Here is a 14,489-nt window from a genome sequence, read left to right as displayed (position 1 = left end):
CTCCTGCTCAGCCAGAGCTCAGGGAGTGAAGCTATGTCCAGAATAAGTATATATAAATGTGTATATATATTGAATAAATTTATAATATATAAATTTTAAAATTAAATAACCAATAAATTAATTTAAATAAATAGTATTTTTAAATAGTATATTAATTTTTTAATTTAAATTTTTTAAATTTAACTATTCATGTATCAACCCCCCTTGCTGTCTTATAGCTTTAGCATGGAGCCTGGCTGGGAACAACAGCACCAGGATTTATCCACAAAGCAGCAAATCCATCCCAAATTGCTGCAGTAGAATTGCCAGAGGTTTAGTTTTTATCAGAGTTTAGTTTTTATCAGACATCCCCTTCCCATCCTCGTTCCCACCAGTTTCACCTTCCTGTGGGACCAGAAGCTGCTCCAGCACTGGGCATCAGCCAGGCAGCTTTTCCAGTGCTTTTCTCCATGCTCACACCCTGGGTCCAGTCAGTTCCATGGATTTTTTTTGGATTTTGAGGGAATGGGGGTATTTCAAGCCGTGGGTGGAATTGCAGTCCCAGTGTGGGGATGGGAACCTTCCTTGGAGCTGCGCCATCCCAAAAACTCCTCCCACACCCCTGCCAGGTGTTCCCTCCTTTTCCAGCACGAGGGATTCCCCAGCAGAGGCTGGAGGCATCGAGGATGCTCCTGGGTTTGGGATGAGCAGGAGGAGCCTGGCTGCTGCCCCAGGGCAATAAAAGAGGGACAGCACCAGTGCTCCTTTCTCTGGGGCCCCTGGCTGAGGGATTCCTTCCAAAACACATTTTGTGAAACACCAGGCTGGTCATTTTCATGGGAAAATGATAAAAAATGTCCCTCCTGAAGGTCAGAATCCGTCAGAGGTGATGAATTCCCACTCCAGGAGCCTGGAATTCCCACTTCCCTCCCTGCGTTCCCTCATTGCAGTGGCACCCAGCCACTCCCAGGGGATTTGCTGCCCCAGTTGGGGATCAGAGAAGAGCTGGGGCTGTGCTGAGGTTCCTTTTCCCCCTGGCTTTGCCCCTTAATTGGTGGATTTTCAAATTGTTCTTGGCATTTTCAAAGCTTTGGAGCATAACAGCCTTTCCTGAATTACTTTGCAAAACCCAGGGGCCAGAATTCACTGCGACAGGTGAACACCTTTTAAAAAAAGAGGCAAAATTGCTGTTAAATGTTCACCCAGGGTATCCATCAGAGATTCTTTTCCTGCCTTTACAGCCTGCTGGAAATCAGGATGAGATAAAAACTGAGCCAAGCCCCTGTGTTAGGAGTTGACCTTCACAGTGCTGCAAAAACCCCTCATTTCAGTACATTTGGAAAGGCATCTTTAAAGTCCTCTAAATCATTTTGAAAACCTTTTTTTTTTCCCATGAGTGAGACCCAGAGTGCTGCAGTGGCTCTGTCTCCAGTTTTTCTGGGAATTCCAGGGAATCCCAAAGGCCCAGGAGGGCTCTGATGTCTGGTGTTTCTCTCACAGATGGGTCAGGGAGTTCCTGAATGAGGAGAACAAAGGCCTGGATGTCCTGGTGGAGTACCTGTCCTTTGCCCAGTATGCAGTCACGTAAGTGAGACATTCCTGGGATTTCCTGCCAGGAAATACATGGATTTTAGGGAATATTCCTTCATTCCAAAGGGGCTAAGCACTGAACAGGCTGCCCGGGGCAGTGGTGGGGTCACAGTCCCTGGAATTGTTCAAAAAGTGGCTTGGTGGGCATGGAAGTGTTTGGTGGCTCTGGTCTTTTCCAGCCTCAATAATTCCATGATTCTGTGGGCCTGGGAGCAGAGGAAACCTTGATGTGAGTCTGGAATTATTTCATCACAGCAGACAAAAAAAACAAAACAACCCCAAACCTGAATTTAAACCTTGGGATTATTAATCTGTGTTCATATTTTTTATCTTTTTTGGTCTCTGAGCATCTTAGGGGTGGAGAACCCATCCCACAATGTGTGGAAAGATGGGTTTGCAGTTGGTGTCCCAGGGCTCTTCATTCCTGCTGTGTTCAAAGGGGTTCCCACCCTGCAGGCCCTGCTTCTGGCAGGGCAGGGCAGGGCTGCTGGGCAGCAGATGTGCTGCAGCACAGCTCAGGAGCAATTCCAGGGGAGTTTTGGGAGTTGGGAAGACTGGAAACTGTTTTTTTTTTTCTGACATCTGAGGCCTGCAGTTGGTGTCCCAGGGCTCTTCATTCCTGCTGTGTTCAAAGGGGTTCCCACCCTGCAGGCCCTGCTTCTGGCAGATGTGCTGCAGCACAGCTCAGGAGCAATTCCAGGGGCGTTTCGGGAGTTGGGAAGACTGGAAATCTGGGTTTTTTTCTGATATCTGGGATGCTGGGATCAGATTTAGTTGTTTGGGTCATAAATCATGAGATGGGCTCTGAAAAACCGGTGGGGAAAATCAGCTTTCAGTGGAGATCTTCAGCTGAGACTTTGTTTTATGGTCATGGAATCAGCCCAGGCTGGTTTGGGTTGGGAGGGACCTTAAAGCCCATCCCTGCCATGGCCAGGGAGCCTTCCCCAACCCCAGGGTGCTCCAAACCCCATCCAAGCTGGCTCTGGGTAATTCCAGGCCTGCGGAATTAATCCACATTCATTCAGGATATCGTAGCAGATTTTTTCTGTAAAAATGAAAGAGAAGCCTTAGGTTAAAGATAATTTTGGAGTAGAAACTGGAGCTGGGGAGAGCCGATAATTTATTTTTAGCAAGGCTGCCATCAGATTTACGTCTGTCACTGCCCAGAAAAGAGATTTGTGGTGGGGTTGCAGGAAAATTTATGAGGGAAAATCCTATGGTTTCAAATGTTACCCACTGGAAAAAACCGTGCACAGCAAAAAGAAATGTTTGTACAAAGCCTTTCTTCCTAAATTTATACAAATGTACGCAAGGAGCTCGCTGGGTTTTCCCCTCTCGCATGGGGAACATGAGTAATAACCTCAGGAGCTGGAAGGGGAACAAGCAGTTCCTGCTTGGAGTAGCAGAACAACGGGCAAGGAGTCAGAAATCAGGGAATCTGGGATGCTTGTGGTGATATTTGAATGTGCTGGGAGGTTTGTGGGGCCGAACTGGGATGGAGGAAACCAAGGTGGTACTTGCACAGCTGATTTATGGAGATCCACTGGAGAGAGCTCCCAGAATTCCCAGCTCTTCCTTCCAGGCAGGGATATTCCTCAGCAAGCAGCCAGTGTTGGATTTATTTTATGGGGAAGGAGCTGTTTGATCCTGCTTGGATGTGTCCATGAGGGAGTCAGTAGAGCTCCCAGAATTCCCAGCTCTTCCTTCCAGGCAGGGATATTCCTCAGCAAGCAGCCGGTGTTGGATTTATTTTATGGGGAAGGAGCTGTTTGATCCTGCTTGAATGTGTCCATGAGGGAGTCAATGCCCTGTGGATGTGGCACTTGGGCACAGGGGCCACTGGTGGTGTGGCAAGGCTGGGAATGGTTGCATTCCATGGTCCTGAAGGGCTCTCCCCGCCTGAGTGAACCTGTTGTGGAATTTCCTTCCCCGTGTGAAGCTCATCCTCTTTCCCTGGACTTTTCCATGTTCCTCCAGCACCACAATTCTCTTTTTCCATCATTATTCCACCTGCTGGGATCACAGAGCCCTGGAATGGTTGGGGTGGGAAGGGACCTTCCCAGTGCTGGGGGGTCAGTTGGATTTGATGGTCTTGGAGATCTTTTCCTTTGCTTTTGTCCCGTTGGGCTTTGCCCAGTGATTCTGTGATTCCCCAGAACCTGCAGCGGGAAGGAGAACTCCGCGCGTCTCTCCCGCCTAACCCGGCCTTGGAATTTGTGTTTCCTTGCAGGTTTGACTTTGAGAGCCTGGAGAACAGCGTGGAGAGCTCCATGGACAAGTCCAAGCCCTGGAGCCGCTCCATCGAGGACCTGCACAGGGGCAGCAATCTGCCCTCTCCCGTGGGGAACAGCATCTCCCGCTCCGGCAGGCACTCCACGCTCCGGTACGGGACCCTCGGGAAAACTGGGGCACGGCTTTGCAGGATGAGCTGAGGATGTGTTTCCTTGTGGGGAGGAAGCCATTCCTCTTCTCCAAAATGTCACTCAGCATTCCCATGGACCCCTGGAAGCTGGGGCTCCCATCCTGTGTCCTCTCTCTTCCAGCAGCACATTCCTTCCGTGCTGCCGTGAAGGGGACATTGGATTCTTTGGAAAGGCCGCTTCCCTCCCTCAAAGCTGCTGTCACCTTCTCACCATTCCACACTTGGCTCTCTCTTTCCCAGTATTCCCTTTTCTTAGTTTTACTTATGGAAGAAGCAGGATCACCTCCCAGAATTGGTTGACAGTCGCCTCTCTTCCATTCCTTGGGTGTCCCACTCCAGCCACCACCCTCAGCTCCCAGTACTGATACTCAGGATGCAGCTCAGAGTGCTGGATCCTTTTGGGACTTTTTTTGGCTTTTATGGAGTTCTGCTCCATAATCCTGTGAGCATATCAGAGCCCAAAATTGGAGTCACTTCCAGCCTTTCCCTTCCAGCAGAGATGTTTTGGTGTGCCAGGCACTGACCTTGGCCCTGGGGTCGATGTTGAGTGGCTCCAAACCTTGTACCTGGAAGATTTAATTCCCAGCCCTCAGGCAGTGCAGAGGAGGAGAGCTCTGGGGAAGAAATCCAGCTGTGGAGTGCAGCAGGATCACCTGGCCGGTTAATTTTGGGGATTTTTAGTGTTTTTGATATTCTTTGCTCCTGAATTGCTCTGCCAGCAGTGGCAGAGCCCGAGCTGGCAGGAGGTGCCATGTCCTTGGGAGGAGTGCTTGGGATTAGGAATGCCTAACTCAGGAATACCTTACATGTCTCTTACATTGTTTCTCTTAATTTCCTTTTCCCTTTCTGATGTCCCTTTATTCCTCACATCTCCCTTTATTCCTCACCTGTCTGAATCTCCGTTTCAACATCTCCTCCTTTCCCTTTTCCCGCTCGAACGCTCTTTCCCGTTCTCCCGCCCTTCCCACCTCTCCCACCCTTCCCCGTGCCCTCATCTCCTCTCACACACCATCAGACTGGTTTCTCTGCCCGACCACCTTGAGCTCACACGCTGCCACAGCTGCTTGGCAGCCGACTGCCTCTGGAGCAGCTTCCCTTGGCGCTCCGCCGATGGCGCTGCCCGGAAAACCCCGTAAGTCCCAGTGGACAGTGTCCCTCAGGGCACGGAGCCCGGGGCCAGCACTGCTGCCATGCCGTGGATAATGTGCTGCCCACACGGGCCGGGACAGCCCCAGCCCCAGGAGAAGGGATCCGGGCTCAGCACGTGTGCTTGGCACATTATCATTCCCAGCGTAGTTGGCTTCCCTAGAGCGGGATTTCCGCGGGCAGAGGGAAACAGTTGGCATGGAAGCAAGAGCTGAGTTCTTATCATGGTGCAAATAGTTGTGTTTGATACCTAAACTTAGAGCTTTTAGCCCTTGTCGCTCTTATTTCCCCTTTTTGTTATAAATAGAGGCTTTACTCATACCCAAAACTGCCACGGAAATGGGACCTGAGAGAGGTTCCCAGCCAAAATTTTCCTCCTGCCTCCTGAGCCAGCTTAGTACTGGGGCAGCATTTTTGGATTGGGTTTTGGAGGGGTTTTTTTTCCTTAAATCCATGTTTTAAAATCTGTGGTTTTAATATTCTTTTAAATGGGTATTTTTTTAAAGTGTATTTAAAAAAATACATGGTTTGTAAAAGGTCTGTTTTTAAAAGCATATTTTTTCAGTAGCTGGGGATTGTGTGTGTTAAAAAAAACCAAAACTGAAAGCTAAAGGTAGGTGAGAGATTTTTAAGAAGGGAGGGTTTTTTACAGTTTAATTTTTGAATTGTAATTTTTATGATTATAATATTGTACATTATAAATACACAATACAAGTAAATACTGGTGAACTGAAGGAGAATCTTCTCCTCAGTACAAGGCAGGTGCTCAACGGAGGAGGGGGTGCAGGGTGGTTTTTTTGGGCAAAACTAGGAGGTTCTATCTCATCTCTGGGTGGTAAATGAGATTTTTTGGGATGTGTGGACACCCAGGCTGTGTGGAAACTCCTGGAATGGTGGAAGCTGTGCAGTGGGAAGAAGGAACCCCAGAATCCCAGCCTGGTTTGGGTTGGAAGGGTTTGAACTCACCCCATTCCATGGGCAGGGACACCTCCCACTCCCCCAGGCTGGGCCCATCCCAGCTGGGCTGAAAGATTTGGAGGAGAAAGGAGAAGGCTGAGGAGATCTCAGTGGGATAATGCAAAATTCAGGAGCTGGCCGGGGTGGGCAGGGCCCTGTCCGTGCTCCAGGACCTTCCCTCCCTAATTCCAGCCCCAGCTGCCTCCCCCAGCTCCTCTCAGCAGTGCTGAAGCTGCCAATTCCCTGCTCCCTGTTTCCCTGGCAACTGAGAGGGGTTTTCTCCTTCAGAGGAGGCACAGGGATTTGGGAAACCGACACCAAAATGAGAGCAGGAGGATGAAAAGGGGGGAAGAACCTTTGGGGATTCGCTGCTGCTTTTTTGGGAGAAGGAGCTTTGCTGAGAGCCAGACTCTGCTGTCAGATAAATATTAATGCAGGCTTTGCAGTGTCCCAGCCCATTAGAAATTCCCTTTCTTCTGAGGAAAATATTGGAGTTTTCATGTGGATTGAACTGAGAAACTTCAGTTCTTCCTCTGGAATCTGTCGAGTCTTTGAGGAGAGAATGATCCAGGCAGATCCAGAAATGGGCTTTGATACTGTGGCTTAAATTTGACAGGGTTTTGGGAGCTGCAGTCACTGAATTTGGGCTTTGACAGTGACACTTTCACTGCTCAGGGGCCTGGGGAAGTCGTCCTTTTGTCAGATACTTCCTAATTTACCAGAACATCTTTGTGAGCAGCTCCAGGAGATCACAGAAACCCCAGACTGCTGGGATGAGCCAAAACCTCCCTTTCTGAAGGAATTTTTTGCTGTCAGTTGATACAAACCCCATAGTTTCCAACCCACCACCAGCAAAATTGCAGGGATGGAACCCAAAACCCACCCAGCCCTGATGAACTTCAGCTCCTCATCTCTGTGAGACCCACCCTGGGCTGCTCTCCTGGGAGCCGGGGCAGAACAGGATAAGTTTTAGCAGCAAAAAAGGTGAAAATGATGGGAGAAATCAGCTGTGATTTGTATTAAACTGGGGCATTCAAAGTCTTCACCACTGGAGTGGGCAAGTCCTGGAATTCCAGGAGGGTTTGGGATATAATTCCAACCTTCCTCCCACTGTCCCAGCCTGCTCCAAGCCCTGTCCAGCCTCCTCTGGGCACTGCCAGCTCTCTCAGCCTGGCTCCAGAGGGGCTCCAGCCCTGCAGCAGCTCCATGGCCCCAAAATACAACAGGATTATGGAATTATTCTTTAACAGAAACGTTTTTCTGTCAGATCTGGGTGAGAAAAAGAACCTCAAACTCTGTATTCCAGCCCAGGATCTGCCCTGGCTCTGCTGGTTGTTGGTTTTCCCACGATGCTGTTGAAATCCTGCCCTCTTCCTCATCCTCCTCATCCCAAATCTCTGGATCAGCTCCCTCCCACCCCTTGCAGACCCTTCCCCTGTGCAGGAGCTGCCACAGGCTCAGCTTTCCAGCTCCTGCTCTTTTGCAGGGGAAAGGTTTTGTAGTTCCCCTTCCAAGGAGGGGCCGTGGAAATGAAAGAGGAACCATCTGACTTTAATTAGCAGGATAAATATCCTGGGGGTGACATCATCTGGGACCTGCAGCAGACAGGAAATCAAACCCAACGAGTCCTCCAGCTGCTGGGCCAAGCCTTGGGGAGCCAGGAGTGAAGGAGAAGCAGGAGAAGCTCAGCCACCATCCACCCTTTCCCTGGCTGGAGGAGCACAAGGGGAGGTGTTGGAGCTGCCACCAGCCTGCCCTGCCTTGGGGAGCAAACAGAAACATCAGGGAGCCTTGGGATGCCTGCAGACACAGGGAAAAGCATCCTGAGCTGGAATTCCAGGGGCAGAGCCACCTTCTGGGGTTCCTGTACCAAAAATCCTTGTTACTCTTGGTCCTGGTGGCTCTGGGAAGGAGCCCCATCTGCTGAGGGGATGGGCTGGGAGGCCAGGGCAGAATTCCCCCTGTCCTGGGGGCTGGCTCAGCTCAGGAGCTCTCCAGGGATGTTCCATGGGCAGTTCCCACCTGGACTGTGCCCTGGCAAAGCTCTGGGAGCTGTGCCCGGAGGAGGGGGCTGGGTGATGCCAGGCACTGGGACCAGGGGCAGGAACTGACCCCAGGAAATTCCTCCTGGACAGGAGCAGAACTTCCCTGGGCACTGCCCAAGCCCTGGATGGAGTCTCCTCCCTGGGGATGTTCCAGAATCGTCTGGAATGAGCCCATCCCATCCCACCCTGCCATGGCAGGGACATTCCTACTATCCCAGGGGGTTCCAGCCCAGCCTTGGACACTCCAGGGATCCAGGGCAGCCCCAGCTGCTCTGGCAATCCCAGCCCAGCCAGGAATTCCCAGTTCCCAATGTCCCACCCATCCCTGCCCTCTGGCAGTGGGAGCCATTCCCTGGCTCCTGTCCCTCCATCCTTGTCCCCAGTCCCTCTGCAGCTCTCCTGGAGCCCCTGCAGGCCCTGCCAGGGGCTCTGAGCTCTGCCTGGAGCCTTCCCTTCTCCAGGGGAGCATTCCCAGCTCTCCCAGCCTGGCCTGGAATGCCACCAGGTATGGAGAGGTTTAGGAGGGACTTCTCAGCTTGGGCAGGTTCCATCCAAGTGGTTGGATCCAGGCAGATCAGACCCCGTGCTGGAGTATCCTTGCTTCCCAATTGTGTTTTCCAACCTGGAAATAGCAAATCTGGGTTTATGGTCATTTTTATTGTTTAAGGAGACTTCTCCCCATTTCTTAGAGCCAACAGAACTGGTGGATGCTTCAGTTCTGAAATTTAGGGATTCACCAGGCACTGAGGAAATTATTTTTCTTCCAACAGTGGCCTGATAAAAATCTCATTAATCTGATTTAAAATGTATGGAAAATAATTCTGCAGCCCTTCATAATTTAAATCTGAGATAAACCACTGTAGGAACCGTCTCTGTGGGACTAAAAATACTTTAATTTTTTTTTCTGTGTTTTTCACATTTGGTGGGGTGACAGTGTGGGATTGGCAGGTCTGGGCTGGTGCACATTGCCCAGGCAGCACTGGAGGTGCTTCCACAGCTCAGATTCCCAGTTTGGGGTCACTCAGCTCCTGTTGTGACTGGGGAAGGGATGCTTGGGACAGGAGGGCACAGAGCTGATCCAGGGGCATGTGGGACAGCCCTGGCAGCCCCATTCCCACCAGAGCATCCCAAATATCCAGGTGCAGAGCTTGGGGCCAGCAGCCTCCTCCTGTGCTGCTCCCAAAATTCAGCTCCAGTGCTCCAGCCCCTCCAGACTGAAAACATAATATAATATAACTAAACTCCTTTATAATAACACGTTATTTTACAACTTGTAATTTATTTTATAATTATTTTAATTGATGTTAAATAGTAAATCTGTATAATTTATTTTATTTATGTTACTCAATCTACTTATTACATATGCTTTATACACTAGTTAATATGGAGTGCTGATCCCAAACTGGGTCACGTTTCCCAAAATCCTGCAGTGCCCTGAGCTGATGGATTCATTCATATTTATGGATGGGGAAAAAAAGGAAAAACTCCTTTGACAGAATCCTGCTGTGGATTTGGGGATTTCTTTCATCTGGGCTGGGAAGGAAAAGCCCAGGGGAGGGATTGTGGGGAGCTGGGAATTGTGGGCAGGGTGGGCACAGGGGGCACCCAGCCCTGCTGAGGGACCTTGCTCCCCTTGGGTTGTGCATTTAAAAAGGGGGAATTGCAGGGATCAGCTGGGAAGTCTCAATAAACCAGTCTGGTATTCCCAATTCCTGCTTTTATTGTGGACTTAAACAGGGAGTTTTCAGGGATGAGCCAAGAGGTATAAAAAACGGTCTGGTATTACCTGTTCCTGCTTTTATCATGGATTTAGACAGGGAATTTACAGGGATGAGGCAGGGAGTCACAAAAACTGGTGTGGTATTCCCTGTTCCTGCTTTTTTGTGGAATTTAACCAGGAATATACAGGGATGAGCCAAGAAGTATAGAATTTACAGGGATGAGGCAGGGAGTCACAAAAACTGGTGTGGTATTCCCTGCTCCTGCTTTTTTTGTGGAATTTAACCAGGAATTTACAGGGATGAGCCAAGAAGTATAAAAAACTGTGTGGCATTCCCTGTTCCTGCTTTTATCATGGATTTTAACTAGGAATTTACAGGGATGAGGCAGGAAGTCACAAAAACTGCTGTGGTATTCCCTGTTCCTGCTTTTATCATGAATTTGAACAGGGAATTTTCAGGAATGAGGCAGGGAGTCACAATAAACTGCTGTGGTATTCCCTGTTCCTGCTTTTATCATGGATTTAAACAGGGAATTTTCAGGGATGAGGCAAGGAGTCACAATTCACCAGTGTGGCATTCCTGTCCCGGTTTTATTGGGAATATCCCCTGTTATTATTATCCTGTTATAATATCACCTGTGCTGGCAGGAGCCAAACATCCAGATTTTTATCCTTGCCAGGACCTTTTCCTCCTTTATTTCCACCAATGTTGTCCTCTGGGAAACTCCTGCATCCTCGCCCAGCGGAGCGAGTTCCTCTTCCCATCTCTGCCCTCCCCAGGCCCAATCCCAGTGAGGAATTTGGGTTTTTGCAGGTACAACACCCTGCCGAGCCGGAGGACCCTGAAGAACTCGCGGCTGGTGAGCAAGAAGGACGACGTGCACGTGTGCATCATGTGCCTGAGGGCCATCATGAACTACCAGGTGAGCTTCCCCTGCAGTCCCGGGCCTGTGGGGGCTGGGGTTTGGGAGGTGAAATGGTGGGAATGTCGAGATTCTCAGAAAATGGGAAGGGATGGGACAATGGTGTGCTTTAGGGGTGTAGGGAAAGGGCAGGGAGAGCCTGGATGTGTTGGGTCAGCTCCTGTGCAGGAGTCAGTGCCTGCAGGACACTCAGGTTTGGCAAACTGCAAGTTTTGGAACTGCAAATTCCAGCTTAGACAATAAACGAGGCATAGTTAAATAGGGATTGGAGGAGGAAGGAACGAGCAGAAGGGTTGGGAATGGTGTAGGAGCAGCTCTGGGACCCTTTTTGTTGCTGAAGTGGGCAAACCCAGCACTTCCAACGCTGCCGATGGCAGGGAATTGTAAACTCGTGGAATTGTAAACTCATGGAATTGTAAAATGATGGAATTGTAAAATGGTGGAATTGTAAACTCATGGAATTGTGAAATAACTCATGGAATACCCAGAGCTGGAAGCTGTGATGGACGGTGGGAGAATGAAATGTTCTGGATTTGAATTCCACGAGGTTTTGTTTGTTGTGCAGCGCTCATGGAATTGTAAAATGATGGAATTGTAAACTCATGCAATTGTAAACTCATGGAATTGTAAAATGATGGAATTGTAAAATGGTGGAATTGTAAACTCATGGAATTGTGAAATAACTCATGGAATACCCAGAGCTGGAAGCTGTGATGGACGGTGGGAGAATGAAATACTCTGGATTTGAATTCCACGAGGTTTTGTTTGTCGTGCAGCGCTGGAGGGGCTGTCAGGAAGGAGGGATTGCTGGGGTTTGGGGTCAGGCTGAGGCAGGATTGTCCCTTCTCCTTCCAGTATGGATTCAACATGGTCATGTCCCATCCTCACGCCGTTAACGAGATTGCACTGAGCCTGAACAACAAGAACCCCAGGTAGGCTCCTCTGGCTCCTAGGGCTGAGCAGGCAGGTGAGTACAGGGGGCTGGAAGGGGCTGCCACAGGGGGTGTGCAGGAGAAGCCAGGCTGTGCTCTGGGTCAGCTGGGGGCTGGAGTGGTGCAGACAAACGAGCAGTGGGTGTCTGCTTCCAGCGCTTCCAGGAGCTGCTGCTTCTCCAGCTGTAATTGTGGCTCCAGGCTGAAGGAGGGTGGACTTAGGTGGGACCTTGGGAACTGGGAATTCCTGGTTGGGATGGAATTCCCAGAGCAGCTGGGGCTGCCCCTGGATCCCTGGCAGTGCCCAAGGCCAGGCTGGAGCAGCCTGGGACAGTGGGAGTGTCCCTGCCATGGCAGGGGTGGCACTGGATGAGCTTTAAGCTCCTTCCCACCCAAACTGTCCTGGAATTTTGGGATTCAGCTGAAATGTGGCTGCTGGGGCCCTTCTGCTCCATTCATTGCAGGGAAACCCCAGTGGCAATGAGCAGCTTCATGTGGGATTTTCCTGAAGAGAGGGAGAATCCTCTTTAGGAAATGTTATCCAAGATCCTTAGCTTGGAATTCCTCTGGGAGAGGGTTTCACCCCTGTTGTGGCTCAGGCTGCAGCCACAGCCAGGATGCTGGAGCTCCTCAGTGGGACTGCTGGTGATTCCATGTCCCTCCTCTCCCACACATCCCTGAGATCCCTCCTCCAGCAGATCCTGGAGTTCCGAACCTTGGCAGGTCAAACCAGTCCAGCTCTGCCCCAGAGATGTTTCCAAGGAAAGGTGGAACAGGGGGGTGAGCTGATAACCTCACTGGGTGTGTATTCCCAGCCTGGGCTGAGGCTGGGAGCAGGAATCCTGTCCTGAGGGAAGCAGCTTCTTCCTTTCTTTTATTCAGCCCCAAGACAGCAAGCCAAGAATAAATGGGAAGTTTATTGTTTTTATAATTTTAAAAATCATTTTTGTCATAATTTTTAATCATAATTTTTTATCATAATTTTCATCATTTTCCAGTGCCTGGAAATCAGGGGAGAACCCAAGTTTCCACTTTTGGCAGAAGTGGGTTATTTGGATTTTGGTGGATAAAAAGGCTGCCGTGAAATGTGACTGGAATAATCTGGGGACAGACCCCTGCTCAGCCCCCAGACTGGGTTTGTTTGGGCCCTGGGGGAGCTGTTGGAGAGCCCTGAGGCTGGGAGCTCAGGCTTGGCTGGGGTGTGCCCAGGGGAAGCAGCAGCTCCAGGGAATTCTGCTCACCCCAGAGGCATGGGCAGCTCCGGAGCCTCCAACCCCAGGGATCTCCATCCCCTCCCCTCAGAGGGAATATTGCAGCACATCCCCACCACAGCTCCTTGATCCTGAAAAACCCTGCAAGTTCTTCCTGTGGCAGGAGGAAAATAAAGCAACCGACCCTTGAGGAGGCAGAATTGAACATTCCATTTAAAATTTCCTAGGGAAGTGACCATTTTTTCTGGTTTCCAAAGATAACCTTGACCCTTTGAGAGCCCACAAGGTATTTCTTGTTCTGTAACATCTGCTTTGAGTCGCTGCTTGAGCATGGGACTAATTTTTTTCTGTGTGTGCATGGTTTGCCTCTGCTCAGAGCTCAGCTGCCCAGAAAGTCTTTTGTTTTCCAGGAATCCTGGAAGGAAATACTGTGGATTATTTCCATGAGGGTTACACCGAGTTTGCTGCATGTTTTTCCCTCAGTGATCTCGTTTTCTCTCTGCTTCACTGCTGAAAATCAGCTCAAATTCCTGATTTTTAAGGAGAAGGACGTGCTCCAACAGCCTGTGTTCCTGCAGTGAATTGAGTGTGTGTGTGGGGAGCTATAAATACAAATTATCACAGAGAGTAATTCAGATTTGTGTCAGGGAAACCACGGATTGGAATTTTAAGCCCTCCCATTAAAAACTGGCTCCAGGGGAGGTGGCTGGGGGTGCAGAGCTGCTCCTCCAGGTGCGTGCAGGGAATCCCCTGGGAGCAGCAGCTCTCAGACACTGCCCTGCTTTTGCCAGAGTTCTGCCTTTCTGCTTGAGTTTCCAGCTTGGGATTCCATCCCTGCATGGTTGGGGAGGCTTTAGGGAGCTGCATGGTGCCAGGAGAGGCGAAGCTCCCCGAGCAGCACCTGCACCCTGCAGGGACCCGTGGCAGGGTCACACCCGGGACGGGGCTGGCTCCCCCCTTCCCTCAGCAGGATCTGCCCCTGAGGCTCTCCCTCCCTGCTGTGCTCTCTCCACAGGACCAAGGCTCTGGTGCTGGAGCTGCTGGCCGCCGTCTGCCTGGTGCGGGGGGGCCACGAGATCATTCTGTCTGCGTTTGATAACTTCAAGGAGGTTGGTGCAGCTGCCTCGGCACATCTGGGGTCCCCTCTTCTCTCCTGACTGACTGGAGCCTCCTCATCCAGCTGAGCTCCCTGCAGGAGGGATTTTCCAGCAGCTGCAGGTTTCCCCTGGTGCCCACTCCGTGGTTCCATGGTTGTGCAGCACAGCTGGAATTCCAGCAATTCCAGCACCTCTTATTCCAGCACCTCCCAGGGCAGGCAGACTGGAATGGGATATCCCAGCTGAGCTTATCTCAGCCCTATCTCAAATAAAAAATACCTACTAGAAAAAAAAAATAATAATTATTTATTATTAACTTAATAATATATATAATACATTATATATATTTTATATATATAATATATAAAATATATTTATAATATATATATTCTATATATTCGATATATTCTAGATATATAATATATTATATATATAATATATATAATATATATTATATATATTATATA

The 14,489-nt window shown here is 49.8% G+C and overlaps 1 protein-coding gene across 7 annotated transcripts in view; it reads left to right on the top strand.

Moving 5' to 3' along the window:
* The window catches only part of FMNL2 (formin like 2), a 112,907-nt gene that overhangs the window by 73,962 nt on the left and 24,456 nt on the right, over positions 1-14,489 (top strand). For all 7 annotated transcript variants that reach the window (XM_039698659.1, XM_039698663.1, XM_039698662.1 and 4 more), the window contains exons 5-9: positions 1,480-1,563; positions 3,800-3,952; positions 10,674-10,782; positions 11,638-11,714; positions 13,941-14,034. In XM_039698659.1, coding sequence (XP_039554593.1) covers positions 1,480-1,563; positions 3,800-3,952; positions 10,674-10,782; positions 11,638-11,714; positions 13,941-14,034 — 517 coding nt within the window. The remainder of the gene's footprint in view (positions 1-1,479; positions 1,564-3,799; positions 3,953-10,673; positions 10,783-11,637; positions 11,715-13,940; positions 14,035-14,489) is intronic.

This window comes from Passer montanus, unplaced genomic scaffold (genome assembly GCF_014805655.1).
Source record: "Passer montanus isolate IOZ18808 unplaced genomic scaffold, ASM1480565v1 scaffold128, whole genome shotgun sequence".
In the NCBI taxonomy this organism is placed as follows: domain Eukaryota; kingdom Metazoa; phylum Chordata; class Aves; order Passeriformes; family Passeridae; genus Passer; species Passer montanus.
Note: the sequence above shows the minus strand (reverse complement) of the source record. Positions and strands in the feature narration are given on the sequence as shown.